At 41.9% G+C, this 18,274-nt stretch overlaps 1 protein-coding gene across 1 annotated transcript in view; it reads left to right on the forward strand.

Annotated features, from left to right (window-relative positions):
* Window positions 1-18,274, forward strand: part of btbd11b (BTB (POZ) domain containing 11b) — a 201,166-nt gene that overhangs the window by 137,836 nt on the left and 45,056 nt on the right. The window contains exon 3 of the mRNA XM_033968441.2: window positions 15,100-15,304. Within this exon, the coding sequence (XP_033824332.1) occupies window positions 15,100-15,304 (205 nt within the window). The remainder of the gene's footprint in view (window positions 1-15,099; window positions 15,305-18,274) is intronic.

Below are 18,274 nucleotides of genomic sequence, written 5' to 3' on the forward strand. Positions count from 1 at the left end.
GGTTTAGTCCTGGTTCAGTCCTGGTTTAGTCCTGGTTTAGTCCTGGTTTAGTCCTGGTTTAGTCCTGGTTTAGTCCTGGTTCAGTCCTGGTTTAGTCCTGGTTTAGTCCTGGTTTAGTCCTGGTTTAGTCCTAATGTAATCCTGGTTTAGTCCTGGTTTAGTCCTAATGTAATCCTGGTTTAGTCCTGGTTTAGTCCTGGTTTAGTCCCCAGGATCATGTAGAACATTTAAGACCAAAATGAGTCTGACAGACGCAGTTACTTGAATTATAACTGGAGCTCACTTCCTGTTTCTAACTCGGTGACTCGCAGTTTAGTTCTGTCCATTTATATAAACAGTCTGTTCTCTAGATTTATTATATAGTTTTAAAGCATTTTATTGTCCATTTTGGTCTCTGAGTGTGAAAAGTGCTTATAAACTCATCATGGTGAATAATTATGATGTTCAGAATGCATAAGGTCAGTGAGTAGAACCTTGGACCACTGCAAACTATTTAAAAAAGTTCTGTTTCTTCATGTTTTTAAAAAATGTTAAAAAAAAAAATGTAAAAAAGTACAACACCTTTGGGTTTATTGCAAAATAGTTTTAAGCACAGTGGTCCCTGGTTTATCACCAGAGTTTTGTTCTAAAAATAACCCGCAACAGGCGAAATCTGCGAAGTATCAGCTTTATTTTTACATTATTCTCTCTGTTTTTGTCTGTAAAACCCCTCACCACACACTTTATACACTTTTCTCACACAGGCGTTAACATTTTCTCACATTTCTCTCTTGTTTAAACTCTCTCAACATCCTTATTTGGGACTTTCGGCTCTTTTGGGAGATCTGAATCTTTTGGATGCGTTCGTTTCAAAGAGCCGTTCAACAGACTGGCTCTTTTTATTTTAATTTATTTGACAGAAGCGAATGTGAGACTCATTTAACCACAAACTGATCACAGAGACACACGACCAAGACGCAGATGTGTTTAAAACGGCTCAAACTGGACTAAAATAATCCAGAGATGTTTACTGCGCTGAGTCTTGTGTCGGTTCAGCGTTAATCAGGATAAAAATGGATCAAAATTAGAATGAAAAAGATTCAGTTCTTTTAAAAAATCAGATCTGGTTCCAGCCGTTTAAGCTAAAGAGCCGTTCTCGAACATCACACCTCAAGTCTGTAGATTTCAAATTCTGAAAAAATCACGAAAAATAATCTGCAAAAGGCAAAATCCACAAAGTATCAGCTTTATTTTTACAGTTATTCTCCATGTTTTTGTCTGTAAAACCCCTCACCACACACTTTATACACTTTTCTCACACAGGCGTTAACATTTTCTCACATTTCTCTCTCGTTTAAACTCTCTCAAAGTTCAAACCTTCGTCGGCGTCTTTGTCGGTGCAGAACGTTTCATCGACATTGTGGGTTTTGTCGGGGAGAAAACTTGCGAAAGTTGAACCGCAATTTATCGACGGACAACGGTACAATAATGGAATCTAGCAACTTTTTTGGATAATTGTCTGGAGAATCATCATCACAATGTAAAAAGTATTTCCGTTCATGCGTTTTCTTCCTCTTAACTTAGTCTAGCAGGGACCTCCAGACTTCCCTCATCCCTAGACGCTTCCTCCAGCTCCTCCGGTGAGACCCTGAGGCGTCCCGGTCCGGCCGAGTAAAACGCCTCGGAATAAAACGTATTTGGAACTGTGAAAACAACAATATTACAAAGAAACTTCGAGCTTATAATAACAAATAAAACTGTTGTGAATAAAAGCAATATCTGACGTGGACATGAGTGACCCCGTTTGAGCAAACACTTTATGAAATATTTGGGCAAAACTTGAGTGAAAATACTTTTAAAGAAACAGAATCAGACGCACACATTCACCTCCGCACTCACATTGTGTTATTTTGTGTCCTTGGGCAGCACACCTGGTTTGTTAACGACACTTGGAGCTTAATTTCATCTGTTTCTAATTACCATCTGCTACATCCTCAACACTGGATCTTAAAAATATTCCAGCGTCGACGAGCCGCACTTTTCACTTTCATTTCATTCTTTTACTGTCCGAAATGGTCGTTTTATGAGTGTGCGTTTTGCGCTAAAGCGAGGAACGACTCCGGATGATATCGCCGAGTTAGTTTCCATATTGAATTAATTACACGGGGTCATTTTTAAATAATAAATGTGTCATCGTTACAGTGTGTTTTTAATTAAAGAGCCTGTGTTACGCTGTTTTCTGACGTTTCCTCGTCGCAAACAGACCTGGAGTTGTGTTTTTTTTGTTTCATTCGCACATGTTTAACACACAAAAAAACCTGCATATTTAGGCTGAGCTCTTCTCTCAAACAGAAAACACTCTGTTCCACCTTGTGATGTCATCATGTGGTGATACAGGAAGTGCTCCACTGTGTTTTTAAACTCCACACACCTTCATTTCTAGAATCATTTCGATAATTTCAGCTCCTGGAATTGCCACTTATCTCGACTGAACTAAAGATAAAAGGAGGTGTTAACTTGAAAACTACCACTTGATGACATCACAAGGTGGGACGGCGTGTTTTGAGCGTTTGGAGATGTAAACGGACTCGCACAGTCCCTCATATTTACGCGTTTAATTTAGCGTTTGTCCTTTTATATTTTACGTTTATGCCATCTAGTGGTGAGACACACGGAACAGACTATTTTAAATAAAGTTCCGCCCGACCGTATTAGTTGCGCGCTCTTCTACGGTCATGTTTTTTATCTCCGGTAAGATAAGATAATTAACTAAAATGTAGAAATAATAAACAACCTTTGACGTCTTTATTAAGATGTTGTCGTAAAGGCGGACGGAGGGACCAAAGATACAGACTTGGGGAACAGTTCGACGGAGTTTATTTGCAGATACATGATTGTGAATGGAGCTGGGTCGGAGGCTGAGGTGTCCGTGTCGGTTGTGGAGAGCTGGGTCGGAGACGGAGGTGCAGAATGGTTCCAGGAAGCGGGATCACGGCGGATATACGGACAAATAAACCGGAGCGGAGAGAAAAAAAAACAGAAGAAGACAAGAAAATACTGGAAGGTGACAAGACGATCTGGCCCCAAGTGTCGGATCCTCAGTCCTTTTCTGCTCACAGGTGGAGGCTTGATTCGTTGATCAGAAGCAGGTGTGTGGAGGAGGTGCCAGAGTCTCCGCCCGGCTCCAGGTTCAAACACAGAAGGAGGGAGGGAAAACGGCACAGAACACACAAAAACCCAAATCCTGACATATGTATTTAGAATAAGAAGAAAGAACCTTAGTTGAGCGATTAGCCCCTCGTTGGACGTCGCTTCACGAGGTTTGTGTACTTTTATTTTCATGTAATGTACTGCAAGACTGTCATTTTAATGTTTATTTTATTGTATTTCCTTTTGGGACAGTTCTCACGGGTTGTAAAGAAGAGAATAAATCCTGTTTTGAGGGTGTAACACGTGAATGAAATAAAACTAAACCAGGACTAAACCAGGACTAAACCAGGATTAACCCAGGACTAAACCAGGGCTAAACCAGGACTAAAGTAGAACTAAACCAGGACTATACCAGGACTATACCAGGACTAAACCAGGACTAAACCAGGGCTAAACCAGGGCTAAAGTAGAACTAAACCAGGACTAAACCAGGACTAAACCAGGGCTAAACCAGGACTAAAGTAGAACTAAACCAGGACTAAAGCAGGACTAAAGTAGAACTAAACCAGGACTAAACCAGGACTAAACCAGGACTAAACCAGGGCTAAACCAGGGCTAAACCAGGGCTAAACCAGGGCTAAACCAGGGCTAAACCAGGGCTAAAGTAGAACTAAACCAGGACTAAACCAGGACTAAACCAGGACTAAACCAGGGCTAAACCAGGACTAAAGTAGAACTAAACTAGGGCTAAACCAGGGCTAAACCAGGACTAAACCAGGACTAAAAGCAGGACTAAAGCAGGACTAAAGCAGGTTGTAAAGAAGAGAATAAATCCTGTTTTGAGGGAGCTCCACACGTGACAAAACACAACTCCAGGTCTGTTTTTGAAGCAGAAACCACATTAGAACATGGATTAAAGCTCCATTAAAGAATCCATTTTGTGTCATATAGAACCTTTAAATCCCATCTTTATCTTTGCGTTCAGACCGGCCGTACTTACATATACGTACGACGCACTTGTCATGTCGTTAGAGCCATTTTCTTAGCAGTAAATAATACTAAGTGCCTTGACATTTGGAATTTGAAAGTGCTTTTGTTAATAATTCACATTTGGCCGTTTACCCAAAGGCTACTCTTCTAAATTAAAATTTCAAGCCAGGTTTTATAAACAATCAGGAACGTCAAGATTTATAGTCACTGGCCAGGTACACACAAATGCATTACCAGATCAGACCAGAGACATCGATATACACGAGATCTGGGCCCGTCTGAGAGCTTCTGCCCACCAACTTTACACTAATTTAATTGGATGTGTGCTTCATCATATGGACTGGAAATAGAAATCATCTTTGTAAATTTGCAGTGGGGTTTGGAACTAACGATGCAGCGATCTGGCTGTTTCACTTCTGATCGATTTCGTCTGACCAAAGCGAGACTGAAAACAGCATTATCTCCTTTAATCTAAATTAATACAAGAAAAAACTAAATCTAAATGTATAAACTGTATAAAGTTCAAACATTATGAGACTTTCTGGGTCGAGCACGACCAGTAAATAGGTTTATTATTACGTCTTGTGTTTAAATGTCCAACCAAGAAATCGACTGAACTGACACCTGGAAGCTGAGATTTGATCGAGCTAAACTTTGGGGATCGCTGCCGATATCTGATACTACAGTGACAGTACTACAGTGACAGTACTACAGTGACAGTACTACAGTGACAGTACTACAGTGACATTACAGTACTACAGTGACAGTACAGTACTACAGTGAGAGTACTACAGTGACAGTACTACAGTGACAGTACTACAGTGACATTACAGTACTACAGTGACAGTACTACAGTGACAGTACTACAGTGACAGTACAGTACTACAGTGACAGTACTACAGTGACGGTACTACAGTGACAGTACTACAGTGAAAGTACTACAGTGACAGTACTACAGTGACAGTACAGTACTACAGTGACAGTACAGTACTACAGTGAGAGTACTACAGTGAGAGTACTACAGTGAGAGTACTACAGTGAGAGTACTACAGTGACGGTACTACAGTGACGGTACTACAGTGACGGTACTACAGTGAGAGTACTACAGTGAGAGTACTACAGTGACGGTACTACAGTGACGGTACTACATTGACGGTACTACAGTGACAGTACTACAGTGACAGTACTACAGTGACAGTACTACAGTGACAGTACTACAGTGACAGTACAGTACTACAGTGACAGTACTACAGTGACGATACTTTTCTATTTGTAACAGTAATGACATGGTTCCTCATTGGCCGAGTCTGAGGACTAAAACAGGACAAAACCAGGACCAAAGCAGGACTAACCCAGGACTAACCCAAGACTAACCCAAGACTAACCCAGGACTAAACCAGGACTAAAGCAGGACTAAAGCAGGACTAAACCTGTTGAATCAGTGTTTGACTTTTGTTCAGTTTAAATCTCTCTCTCTCTCTCTCTCTCTCTGTAGATGTGACTCAGGCCTCGACTTTGACAAAGTTTAAATCCAGACTCAAACTGTTCTGTTTATCTGTGACTGACTTGTTTTTATTTTTTGTGACTTTAATGTCTTTCTTACCCTGTAAAGCTCTTTGAATTACTTTATGTACAAATTGTGCTTTACAAATAAACTTGCCCTGTCGTAGAGTCACATTTCACACGTGATCATGAATATTTATGTCTGACCTGTAATAACTTTATGACACGTTACAGCAGCTCGAGATAAACTGAGCTCACTCCCTGAAACTGGGTCAAACTGTACATTTCAACGACCCTGCTCTGAACAAGGATTAACAAAAAACAAAAAGATTTAATTGTAAATGTGGGAATAAACCATAACTTTAGTCTATATTGGTCAAAACTACAGCCGTGATAAGCCCCGCCTCTTCATTTTTACTGTTTAAAAGTGTTTATATGACATTTTATAACCCTGTGCATGACTTGGACTTAGTATTTTTTGTTTTTATTTTAATAATCGAAGGTTTGTACAGAGCAGCGTGTGGTGATGGGGTTCAAGTTTCTGAGCGCTCGAGAGTCAAACGCAACAATACACGATTAATCAAACACGTTTTCATCTAACACTGAGATCCAATTGTTCTCAGAGGTTAGATTTTCTGCGTTCGGACTTGTAATCTTACCCTGGAACACCCATCCGTCTCAGAATCCCTGTCAGAACCCTGCGCTGGTTCTGAGTTAAATAATCCAACATGGCCGCTCCCTGTGTGTGGATAAACTTTGATATTCGACAGTTAAAACGTTGATTGCACTCGTGTTATTTCCCTCGTTGCTCCGTCCTGTTCACTCGCTTCCGTGAACCTTCTGCTGCGGCGGCTGAGTCTGTGCACTTACAAATGCGCCGTTATGCTCCATTATGCTAATGGAGACACAGGGCCAATGTCAACAAAAACAAAATGTCACTCTCAGATGTTGATTTATAGCTTACACTTGTAATAACAATGTCTGGGTTAAAAACGCACTTTTAAAACTGTTTAGCATTTCGTTAGCAGATTGGAGCCATAGTTTCGTAGTTTTTATCGCTAGTTTTACCCATAGACGGTGTAAAGAAGTGGATTAAGTGAGTGTGACGTCGCCCACAGAGTTTTGGAGCGAGTTTCATATTTGTAATTCCGACCGCAAGTATCCCAGCAACCAAAGAGCCAATCAGAAGCGAGGTTGTGTCGTAACGCTCGGCTCAGGGGGGGACCAAAGATACAGAACTCGGGGGAAGATTAGAGGTGAAATTTAAACAAACAAGAAGCAAACGGGGAACCAGGAACAGGGCGTGAGTCGTAGTCCCAGGGCGTGGGAGACGGAGACAGGGGCAGGACGGACAACACCGGCAGAACGGAGCGGGGTCTGAGACGGGGAAGCGGAGCGGGTCCAGGCGGGATCTGGCAGGAGCAAAAATTTCAGTAAAAGCGACGAGAATGAAAAAAAAAAAAAGAGCTAAGCCAAGCGGATACCACCACTGAGGTACGCGGACGATCTGGCGCCGTGTGTCAGGTCCCGGCTCCTCTTATTCCTCCCAGGTTCCCCGGGTGCGGCTGATTGGCGTAACAACAAGTGACAGGACGGGCAGGATCGTGACGGGTTGTTGAAGGTAACGCCCCTTTCGCCACCTTGGGGAAAGAAGCCGCCCTATTTATCTGTTATTAACGCTCTTCCCTCAAATAGAAAACACTCTGTGCCACCTTGTGATGTCATCATGTGGTAATACGGGAAGTGTTTTTAAACTCCACGCACCTTCACTAGAATCATTTGGATGATTTCAAGCACCTGGATTTGCCCATTTTCTACTGAACTAAAGGGGAAAAAAGTAGTAGCTGTGAACTGTGAAAACTACCACTTCATGACATCACAAGGTGGAACAGCATTTTGAGCTTTGGAGACACACTCAAACATGTGAATGAAACAAAACACAACTCCATGTTTGTGAGAAAGAGTTGATTTTACGTAGAATCAGATCTTTAAAGGTTTAACTGCAGCTGTTGCCTCCATTAATGAAAAAAGGACTAATTGCACAGCTCATAGTTTAAATAAAAACAACTATTTTTGACGTTTTTGTCATGGATGCACTTTTTTTTTTTTTACACAAGAACTTCAAATAAAAAAGATCTAACCCTAACAGTTAACAGGGGTCACAAAAAGGTCAAAATAAGAAGTTCACACTAAACTCACCGCACAGTTCTCATTATTTCAGTCCGTTTGGCCGATCCAAGACGTTTTATACCCACATCATTCATATTTTGCCCAAACATGCTAATATACAATACAGATTGGAAATTCCAGGTGCTGAAATGATCCAAATGATTCTAGTGAAGGTCTGTGGAGTTTAAAAACACAGTGGAGCACTTCCTGTATTACCTCTGTCAACAAACTGGACAAATTGCTGTTGTCCAGTTGGCAGATTTAAACTTCGTCTTTTGCTCTGGATCAGACCTGGACGACACAGACGGAAACTCGGAGAAAACGTTACCCCGAGGCCCGACCTCTGACCTCCGAGGATAAATAGAACGCAGCCTAAATACAACTCGGTGCAAAACGCTGACAAAACACCTTTCAAAACAGTTCAAAGCTAACGAGCGTGTTGATATAATAATGTCCTCTTTAACTTTCAAACATCTTCTCGCCGAGCGTCCAGACGTATCCTCGGATCACCTGGAAAAATCCTGGCCGCGTTCCACTGACACGAGACACGACATCGGCGGCTTGTTATATCTCAGTCCCTCTCGAGATTTTCCCGTCTGACGCTTTGTTATTCCAAATGCGCGGCCGTGGGACATTAAAAGGAGTGAGAAAAAGTGGCACTTAGCATTCTGCGGAGTCAGCATTGCCACGGGCGAACATTAAACGCAATCACAACCGCATAGCGACGCATAATTGAAAGACGGCGACGACGACGACGATGGCGGCGGCGGCGGCAGCAGTGGAGCCCATATAAAAGGCTCATATATCACGCTAAACATAATCCATCATCGCACAAACAGGGATCAGTTTTTAAGACGAGCCGCTGGGGAGAGTGGGAATAATCAGGAGTTGTTGTCTCTGTCGCGTCATGGCTGTTTACTGACCTTAAAGATAACACGGAGCAGGAATAGCGCGCTCAGAAGGTTGTTATCTAGATCGATCTCCCCACAGAGTTAAGAACCTTGAAACTAAAGACAATTACCTTAAAGCTACTACATCAAACCACGTCCTCCACCTCTTCCTGTTCCTCTTGGTGTTCAATGAATTACCTGGATGAGCTATCGATTAAGAGAGCGGGATGTAAGTCCATATAACACAAGTTTGACTCATTAAGTGCAAGGATTTTCCTCGTTTCTCATCACGAAGTCCATCGTTTTTAGTGAACTTACTAAATATGCCCTCCGTTTTAAAGGTTCACTGTGTCATTTGTCTGTCGGAGGGCCTAGAACTCATTATACGGAATGGTTTTATACTTATCTGCACGGAGACGAGTCCAAGTAAGATGTCAGAAGAACTTAAAACAGCAAGAGCAAAGAAATGCAAATATTCTTGGTTTCGCATATTTTTTTAGTACAATTTTGCATGTTTTTTTCCTGCGTGCATTGTGTCGTGCGTCCTGATTGGCTGTTGGACTGTAGACCATTGTGTCGTGCGTCCTGATTGGCTGTTGGACTGTAGACCATTGTCCATCAGTCTCCTCCGTGCCGTGTCTCCTGTCCAGTACAGAATGTGTTCAGACAAATTTACATAAACGTTGGATCACAGTGTGACTCTGAAGTGCTGTACGTTTGCAATTCGTTTTCTCCCCGACAAAACCCACAATGTCGATGAAACGTTCTGCACCGACAAAGACGCCTACGAAGGTTTGAACTTTGAGAGAGTTTAAACGAGAGAGAAATGTGAGAAAATGTTAACGCCTGTGTGAGAAAAGTGTATAAAGTGTGTGGTGAGGGGTTTTACAGACAAAAACATAGAGAATAATGTAAAAAATAAAGCTGATACTTCACAGATTTTGCCTAGTAACCACCTGGTAATAATCTATAAACATGGCTACATTATTCCAGTACTTTTTCTATTTAAAAGATATCGGATATTTTTGGTTTTCTATTGTTAATCACTATGGCAACCGTTTCTCGTCATCCTGAAACCCTTGTATAAAGTAAAGCAGGACTAGGGTACAGTGTACAGTGTATAAAGTGTGTGGTGAGAGGATTTACAGCTGCAAAACATATAGAATAATCGGAAAAAAAATAAATCTGACTTACCCCCGCGATAAACGAGGGACCGCTGTACATCTTTAAAGCCGTACTGTGGAACATTCCGGGCAGAACCTTCAGACGAGCAGCTCACGTCTTCACTCCACGTTACAGGTTGAAGCTCACAGTAAGAACGCAGTTTTTTTTCCGGGCTGTTTTTGAGTCGTTAAACGTAAAACGCGTAATCGAGTAACTGCAAAAATATACCTTTAATGCCGCACTGTGGAACATTCCGGGCAGAGCACCACCATAAAAGCTCCGTATTTAATTAAAACGAAAAAAGTTTGAGAGCGTCTTTGTGCGTTTTAATCTGTCTGGTTCCTTTAAAGCTGAGCTGGACGGTGCTATGTACATTTGCAGTATATCAAAGATAGTGGGTCGTTTAATAAAAGCTTTATTACCCTCTATTAAGTAATAAATCATGTGAACTACTGAGTCTGCTCCGAAAAGTCATCTGGAATATTTATGCACAAAGGAACTACAGCCAGCCCCGTTTAGCCCCGTATTTCCCTCCGTATGTTTGAGGACGCACTGATCATGAACCGTGCGAAAAATAAAGTCTTGGATTGTGATTAGAGTCGCAATTACTGTTTGAAAAGTAGAATTTAGTTTGAAGTGCACATTGTAAACAACTCCAGGAGCTTTAGCCTTTGAGAGAAAATATGAACTGTTGAGCTAATGTGAGAACTGTTTTGGGATAAAAGGGATAAAAACGCAAAAGGTTTGGATTAAAAAAAGGAGGAATTGTGTTGTTTGCAGTAAATATTGGATTATCTAAATGTCTACTGTCTTTGCGATGTGGAAATTGTGTCATTTGTACAGTGTTGGGAAGTAACGTGCTGAGATTACATACTCAGAATACTAATTTTGAGTAACTGTTCTGGTTCAGTTACTCGTTCATTTGGTGGTTTTCGAAGTACAGTTACTTTTCTAAACTCAAAGGAACACGTGGCGGTTCTTGATCACAAAATGTAGGATCAAACTGCACAGAGTCAGTGGGAAAAATGTGGGAATTGTGATCGGAAATGCTCAACAAATAGTGAAACAAACAAAGTGCGACTCTGCGTGAAAGTATTCCAGATACTCAGAATACTGTACAGTACACTGATGACTATGTTACAAAATACATTTACTCTGAAAGTTTGTTTAGTCGCAGTATTCTGTAATAAACACATTTTCAGAATGTTCTTCACTGTTTGTGTTTATGATGTTCAGTCCTTGAGGTTGTTTTTCTAGAATTCCTTCCTCCGATTTTTGCTGCTACCTGGAAGAATGTTTATTTTTACATCAGTCATGCATTAGTCGGCTCGCTTCATCTCTCTTCATCTCTTCCTGGCTCTCTTTGACTCTCTTTGGCTCTCTTCAGCGCTGTTTGGCTCTCTTCATCTTTCTTCTGCTCTCTTTGGCACTGTTTGGCTCCCTTGGGCTCTCTTTGACTCTCTTTGACTTTCTTCGGTTCTCTTTTGCTCTCTTCATCTCTCTTTGTTTCTCTTCATCTCTCTTTGGCTCTCTTTATCTCTCTTTGGCTCTTTTCTCCTTTAGCTGTGTCGGCTCCAAACATGACTTTCTCAGTGTACCTGTCGTGGACGTGGCTCTTCTCCTTGGACGTGGCTCTTCTCCTTGGACGTGGCTCTTCTCCTTGGACGTGGCTCTTCTCCTTGGACGTGGCTCTTCTCCTTTGACGTGGCTCTTCTCCTTGGACGTGGCTCTTCTCCGTGGACGTGGCTCTTCTCCGTGTACCTGTCGTGGATGTGGCTCCCTCGTCTGACTCCCAGTCCACTTTTCCCGCACAGAACAAAATGTCACTGAACGCCATAAATAAGACATGAGGAGTGACTGAGCCGGACCACCTCCTCCTCTTCCTCCACCTCCTCCTCCTCCACCTCCTCCTCCTCTTCCTCCACCGTCTTATCTGCAGCACCAAATTATCTCAAAGGGGGAAAAAAAGCGCTGGGACTTCTGTCTATTGTCGCCTCTTTCTCCTTTCGCATCTCGACGTAAACGTCCTCCGCCGCGTTCGTCTTCGTCGTGCGGATTCCCAGAGGACGACAGTTTTATTGCACGAACGCTCAGCTCTCATTCACGTTTTTCTTTTCACACGGAGCTCGCACATTGTCACGACTAAATAGAGTCTTGGCAGTATCCGAAAAGGACAATCCGAATGCAAAACAACGTCTTTGTCCAATGGAATGAGTATTTCCCCGTCGGTCTGTACAGTAAACGTACACTGAGGTTCAATTAGGCTCCACTATCTCGTTCCTCTTGAATCAGCCGCGATGGAAAAAAAACACCATGACACGCTGTTTTCATCAATAAACCCAGGTTGGGAATTTCATTATATTTTCCGAGAGCAGCCGAGGTGGTGGCGGTGGCATCCGGAGAAGGAAGGAGAAGCCAAGCTGACAGCACTCAGCCAAATGGGATTTCAGGCCCTGCGCCGTAATAAACTCGGCTTGTTTTTTCGAGTAAGAAGCCAGAGCCACTCAGTAACTGCAGAGAGATGTCCCGTAATAACTCTGTGTGGTCACCGTGCCGTCCATCCCTAAGAGACGCGCTTATCCCGCTCTTAAAAGGCATTCCGTCTGCGTCTGGACACCGAACAACAAACACAAACTCTCGCTGGAGTTTTTACAGATGCCGCGAATGACAAGAACGAGCGTCTACAGCACGAACTCGCAAAGAGCAAACCCCCATCCCCCGTGTGCGAAAGTATTTGGGTTATTTCGTTATGAATTGGCAAAATAAAAAATGCATTACAGGAAATAAAAAATAAAATAGAGACAGGACTCGGTGGAGGGACGCTGTGGAGGAAGCTGGAGGAGGTGTCTGGGGTGGGGGAAGGCGTAGATTGCTGCTTCCGTGATTTGGGTCCGGATAAGAGGAAGAAAATGGATGAGTGGATGGAAATTAAAACAAAAAAAAAGACAAAGGGAGGACCATAGATGTGTAAAAAAGTGGATTAAGTGAGTGTGACGTCACCAATTTGGAGCCGAGTTACGACCGTGTGTATCATAGCAACCAAAGAGCCAATCAGGAGCGAGGTTGTTGAAGGTAACGCCCCTTCTTGTCCACACCAATGGATTAGGAGGGAGCTGGCATTTAGCAACGCTGTCAATCAAACCTGTTGCTAACGCTAGCAGAAGAAGACGCCTGATTTGTCTGTTATTAACGTTCATATCTTGTTTTACGAACCTTGGTCTGAAAAAAGAACTTATTCTGCTAAAACGTGCATCTTAACATCTCAGTATTGTGGTAAAACGCTTATGCTAGTTCAAACGTACCTGTTTTGTGGCGTTATGTTCGTAGATTTCCTCACAATATTTACACAGACTTCAGTTTTGTTTTCATGTAGCGCTTTGCAAGAGACTGTTTAACCCTTTAGCGTCGGATGCTATCGTCGCCGTTAAGACTCGCGGTCGTGGACTTTCCGTTACCGTGACTCCGCAACCGATTGTGCGTCGTGTAAATTCAAACGGCGTCTCAAAGCAGAAACATGAGGCTCTTTAAATACGTTACTGTCATTACGGTAATGTGCTCACGTCGCCCACGAAGACGACCAATCAGAGCGCGTTAAAGGAAAAATAAGGATGGATATGTAAAATAGAGGTAGTTGTGTGAAAAAAGGTAAAAGTACAGGCTGATACTTCATTTAACGTGATTTTTATGGCTAATAAAAGAATAAAAGTGTAGCCGAGCGATAATGGTCTATAATGCGGCTAAGAAAATGTCCTGAAACTGCAGCTGAAGCTTGAAGTAACAGCCCATTACCCATAGTTCCATTCTTCTGCAGCTTTATGAAACTTGTAACTGAGCGGTTTGACGACGGCTTTTTAGTCAAAATCTTTCAAAAAAAACTTAAAGTGATGTAGGTAATACGAACATTTAAGACCAAAATGACGGGTCTGACAGCAGCAGGGACAGAGACAGGACGCAGTTTTTCAATAGAAAGTGAATTGAAGCCAGAGTCGATGGAGCAGGAAACGCGCTCATGATCACTTCCTGTTTGTAACGCGGCGGCTAGCGGGTTAGCTATGTCCATTTATATAAACAAAAACTCAAACAGATGTTGATTTATTTAAACAAAACGACGCCGCTCCTTTATCCATCAGTGTATGTATTTATTAGTTTATATATATTTTATTTGTATATACATGGTCCTAACATGTGCTGTGTTTATTTGACTGCGTGTTGATGATGGATGATGTTTGCAGAATGTCGCTCTTCATGCTTCACTACACGTTGAATACATTTTTGTGGAGCAGTTCTGAGCGTTCACAAAAACACACACGACTCGTCTGTTATTATCATGTTTCCTTCTCGTGACAAACACAGATTTAAGAGTGAAATTCAAGGTGAAATTGCTGTTGCGCAGATATAAGTTCTTTACAAAGCGATTCTCCTCCTCCTCCTCCTCCTCCTCCTCCTCCTCAGCTCGCCGTCTCTCGCCCCTCGTGCGTTAAACCAAACGGGTGAAGATAAACTGGACCATTTCCCTCCGGTCGCTCCTGTAACAGAACTCGACTTTAGTTTTATTCAGGCCTCATCTCGTCCCACGTGTGAAGTTAGAACAACATGAACCGTCTCAGTCTGAGGACGTCAGGGACCGACCTCCTGCAGGAGCCCAGAGTCAGGACTGAACCAGGACTAAAACAGGACTAAAACAGGACTAAACCAGGACTAAACCAGGACTAAACTGGGACTAAAACACGACTAAAACAGGACTAAAACAGGACTAAACCAGGATTAAAACAGGACTAAACTGGGACTAAACCAAGACTAAACCAGGACTAAAACAAGACTAACCCAGGACTAAACTAGGATTAAAACAGGACTAATCTGGGACTAAACCAAGACTAAAACAGGACTAAACCTGTTGAATCAGTGTTTGACTTTTGTTCAGTTTAAACCTCTCTCTCTCTCTCTCTCTCTCTGTCTCTCTCTCTCTCTCTCTCTCTCTCTCTCTCTCTTTCTCTCTCTCTCTAGATGTGACTCAGGCCTCGACTTTGACAAAGTTTAACTCCAGACTCAAACTGTTCTGTTTATCTGTGACTAAAGGGGTTTATTCTGCACTTTTCTCTTTTAATGTTACTTTTCTGATGATTATTTATGTTTTGATTTGTTGCGTTGCGATGTTAACTTCTTTCTCTTGGTGTAAAACACTTTGAATGACCTTGCGTCCCAGTTGTGCGTACCTGACCTCGCCTAAACTCTTCTCGTGTCCTGTTTTCCGTAGGTGACCTGTTGTCTCGGGCCATGCTCTACCTCCAGCCTCTGTACACCAAAAACCAGAACAACGGCACGCCCATCCACCAGAAGAACAGCCTGCTCCACTGGGCTCCCGAGGCCATCTACACACTCTGTTACTTCATGCACTGCCCCGAGATGGAGTGGGAGAACCCCAACGTGGAGCCCTCCAAGGTCACGCTACAGACGGAACGGTGAGGACACAAGCACGAGGGTTACGTGTTCAGATCGTCACGTTTACAGCAGAGAATAAACCGACCAGTCTGTACCATGTTAAATACAGTAACTCATTTTACTGGGCACCAAACCTGGTATTTTTAGTTGTGAGCTACTTCCAAAATTGGTTTAAAGCTTCATCCAAGGTGTCTGTAACATCTCCAATGCTCAAAACGCTCCGTTTCACCTTGTGATGTCACCAAGTGGTAGTTTCAAGGTGAACTAAACATGAACTAAACCAGGACTAAACCAGGACTAAACCAGGACTAAACAAGAATAAAACCAGAGCAAAACCAGGACTAAACTAGGACTAAACCAGGACGAAACCAGAGCAAAACCAGGACAAAACCAGGACTAAACTAGGACTAAACTAGGACTAAACCAGGACTAAACCAGGACAAAACCAGGGCAAAACCAGGGCAAAACCAGGACAAAACCAGCGCAAAACCAGGACTAAACCAGGACTAAACCAGGACTAAACCAGAGCAAAACCAGGGAAAAACCAGGACTAAACTAGGACTAAACCAGGACTAAACTAAGACTAAACCAGGACAAAACCAGGATTAAACCAGGACAAAACCAGGACTAAACCCGGACTAAACCAGGACTAAACCAGGACAAGCTGCAGATGTGTCAGTACTGATCCATTTGCAGATAGAGTTCAAGTCTGTAGGACCAGAGCCGTTCGTTTAAGGGACAGAGAGGGACCCAGTCACGGAAGGACGGCCCCCCCCCCTCAGCGAAGCACCGAGTCACTGAGCCAGACGAGGGACGGGAGTGTCCTGGTCCACAAACAGGATCAGGGCACAGGTGAGGATGTAGAGTCCAGTCATGGTTCAGCCCAATCCTTTTTTTTTGGTTGTAATTAGTGAAGAAAATGATTTTTGTTTAGTTTTTCCTTTCAAAAAATGTAAACAACCAAAATAAAATTAATTCATTCATGTCTAAATATAATGTAAATACAGTATGATCAGTTACATTTGCCATAGCTCTACACATAAATGAGCTTTTTCCTGTACTTTTTTTGGTTTAAATTTGAGCACGTTCACACTTCGTTCATATTTAGTTGCGCCGTCGTCCAGGCCACATGTGCAGGGCTGAATATGTGCACAGGTTTTCCTCACCCACCTCCTCTCCAGCTGCTGTTTTTGTTGCTTCTAATCTTATCTAATAGCAGCTTAAATTTGCTCCATTCCCCGTAGAAAATAAAAATGGTCTCATTCATTATGCGCATTTGCTAAAAGCCGCGTAATTCCCAAAGAATTCCCAAATGTTTTCCCAGCAGATCCTCTCAGAGTTGAGGCGGTGACAGTTTTACTAAGTTATAAGGAACAAAAGTAATCAGCCGGGAGAGCTTTGAAATGAAATAGACTTTTTAATAGGTTGCCCAGTGATAGAAAACATAGATGGGACCTCTCGTATCGACCGGTCCATTAGACCTTTGTACCTCTTGTGTAATAACCATCCCATAATGCGTCTTCTTTAAGGAACAGCAATGAAAAGAACCTAGGAACTCCCCCGATATGCTCAATTTGCACCATTCACATCTGTCTGCTCATTATAACTGTATACTTTCTGCTCCTTTAGTTAGTCCCTCGGGTTTGGAACTGCCGAGTATCTTGACACTCTATTCTTTTTATTATCCTCTGGCTCTAAACCCTGTAATGCCAGACCAGATGTTTCTTCAGAGCGGAGACGGCAGATATAAGTAATGTCCAGGTTTCTGGCACCGGGACAAGGCCCTCCGGATGACCCGAGCGCAGGCGGGACGAGCGGGAGCGGGTCGGAACGGAGGAACTCAACATTAGGATACGGAAGATGCGAGAAGAAATGCACACGTTTGCGTTTGAATTATAATTTTTACTTTTTTGGTTAGTATTTTTTAGTACAGTTCAACGTGTCATAACCTCCTCGCCTACAGGGGGCGCCAGGCGAAGAACGGAACACAGCACAACTGTTACACAAATACATTAGAATTAACACATTCTTATACATTTATGCATCCTCACACACACACACACACACACACACATCCATACAACTAAGTACAAACCAATTTACAATATGAAAAATAACCGTAGTAAAATTAACAAAAATAGATAAATAAATGAATAAATAAATGAATGAATAAATAAATAAATAGATAAATGGATAAATAAAGATAAATAAATAAATAATTAGATGGATAAATAAAGATAAATAATTGAATGAATAAATAAATAAATAGATAAATAAATAAATGAATAAATAAATGAATGAACAAATAAATAAATGGATAAAGATAAATAAGTGAATAGATAAATAAATAAATAGATAAATAAATGAATAAATAAATGGATAAATAAAGATAAATAAATGAATGAATAAATAAATGATATATTTCATTTTTTAGTAGCTCTCTGTCCCTCTCCACATCACAGTCGTCACTAAAAGTATTTGATAATAAGCCACGCTCCAGATCAGACAATATTTATGCACTCTACTTTAATTATAAAGTTCTTTTATAGTGATTTTCATTGTGATAAGTTATTAATAATGATCTAGTTTATATAGTATTATATCTGTGTTATGTTTTATTATAATTATAACATAATATAATAACAATAACATAATAATATGAGCTTTACTTTATTATTACTTTGATTTTTGGTCTTGAGTTTGAATTATTTCCCCCGTTTGAATTTTATACCTGTTTGACAAGTAAAGACACACTATGTAACCTTTGGGGTAGAGGGTCTGGAACCTGCCAAGAATGTTCCACAGTATGGCACATAAAGAAAGTGTAAAGAAGTGACCGAGTGAGTGTGACGTCACCCACAGCGTCTGCTCCAAAAGAAGCTCCTCGAGGCTGGAGCAGGTACCATAGCAACCGAAGAGCCAATCCAGAGCCAGGCTGTTGAAGGTAACGCACCGCTGGTTTAGCAGGGAGCGGGCGCTTAGCAATGTCA

This window comes from Periophthalmus magnuspinnatus, chromosome 6 (assembly GCF_009829125.3).
Source record: "Periophthalmus magnuspinnatus isolate fPerMag1 chromosome 6, fPerMag1.2.pri, whole genome shotgun sequence".
In the NCBI taxonomy this organism is placed as follows: domain Eukaryota; kingdom Metazoa; phylum Chordata; class Actinopteri; order Gobiiformes; family Gobiidae; genus Periophthalmus; species Periophthalmus magnuspinnatus.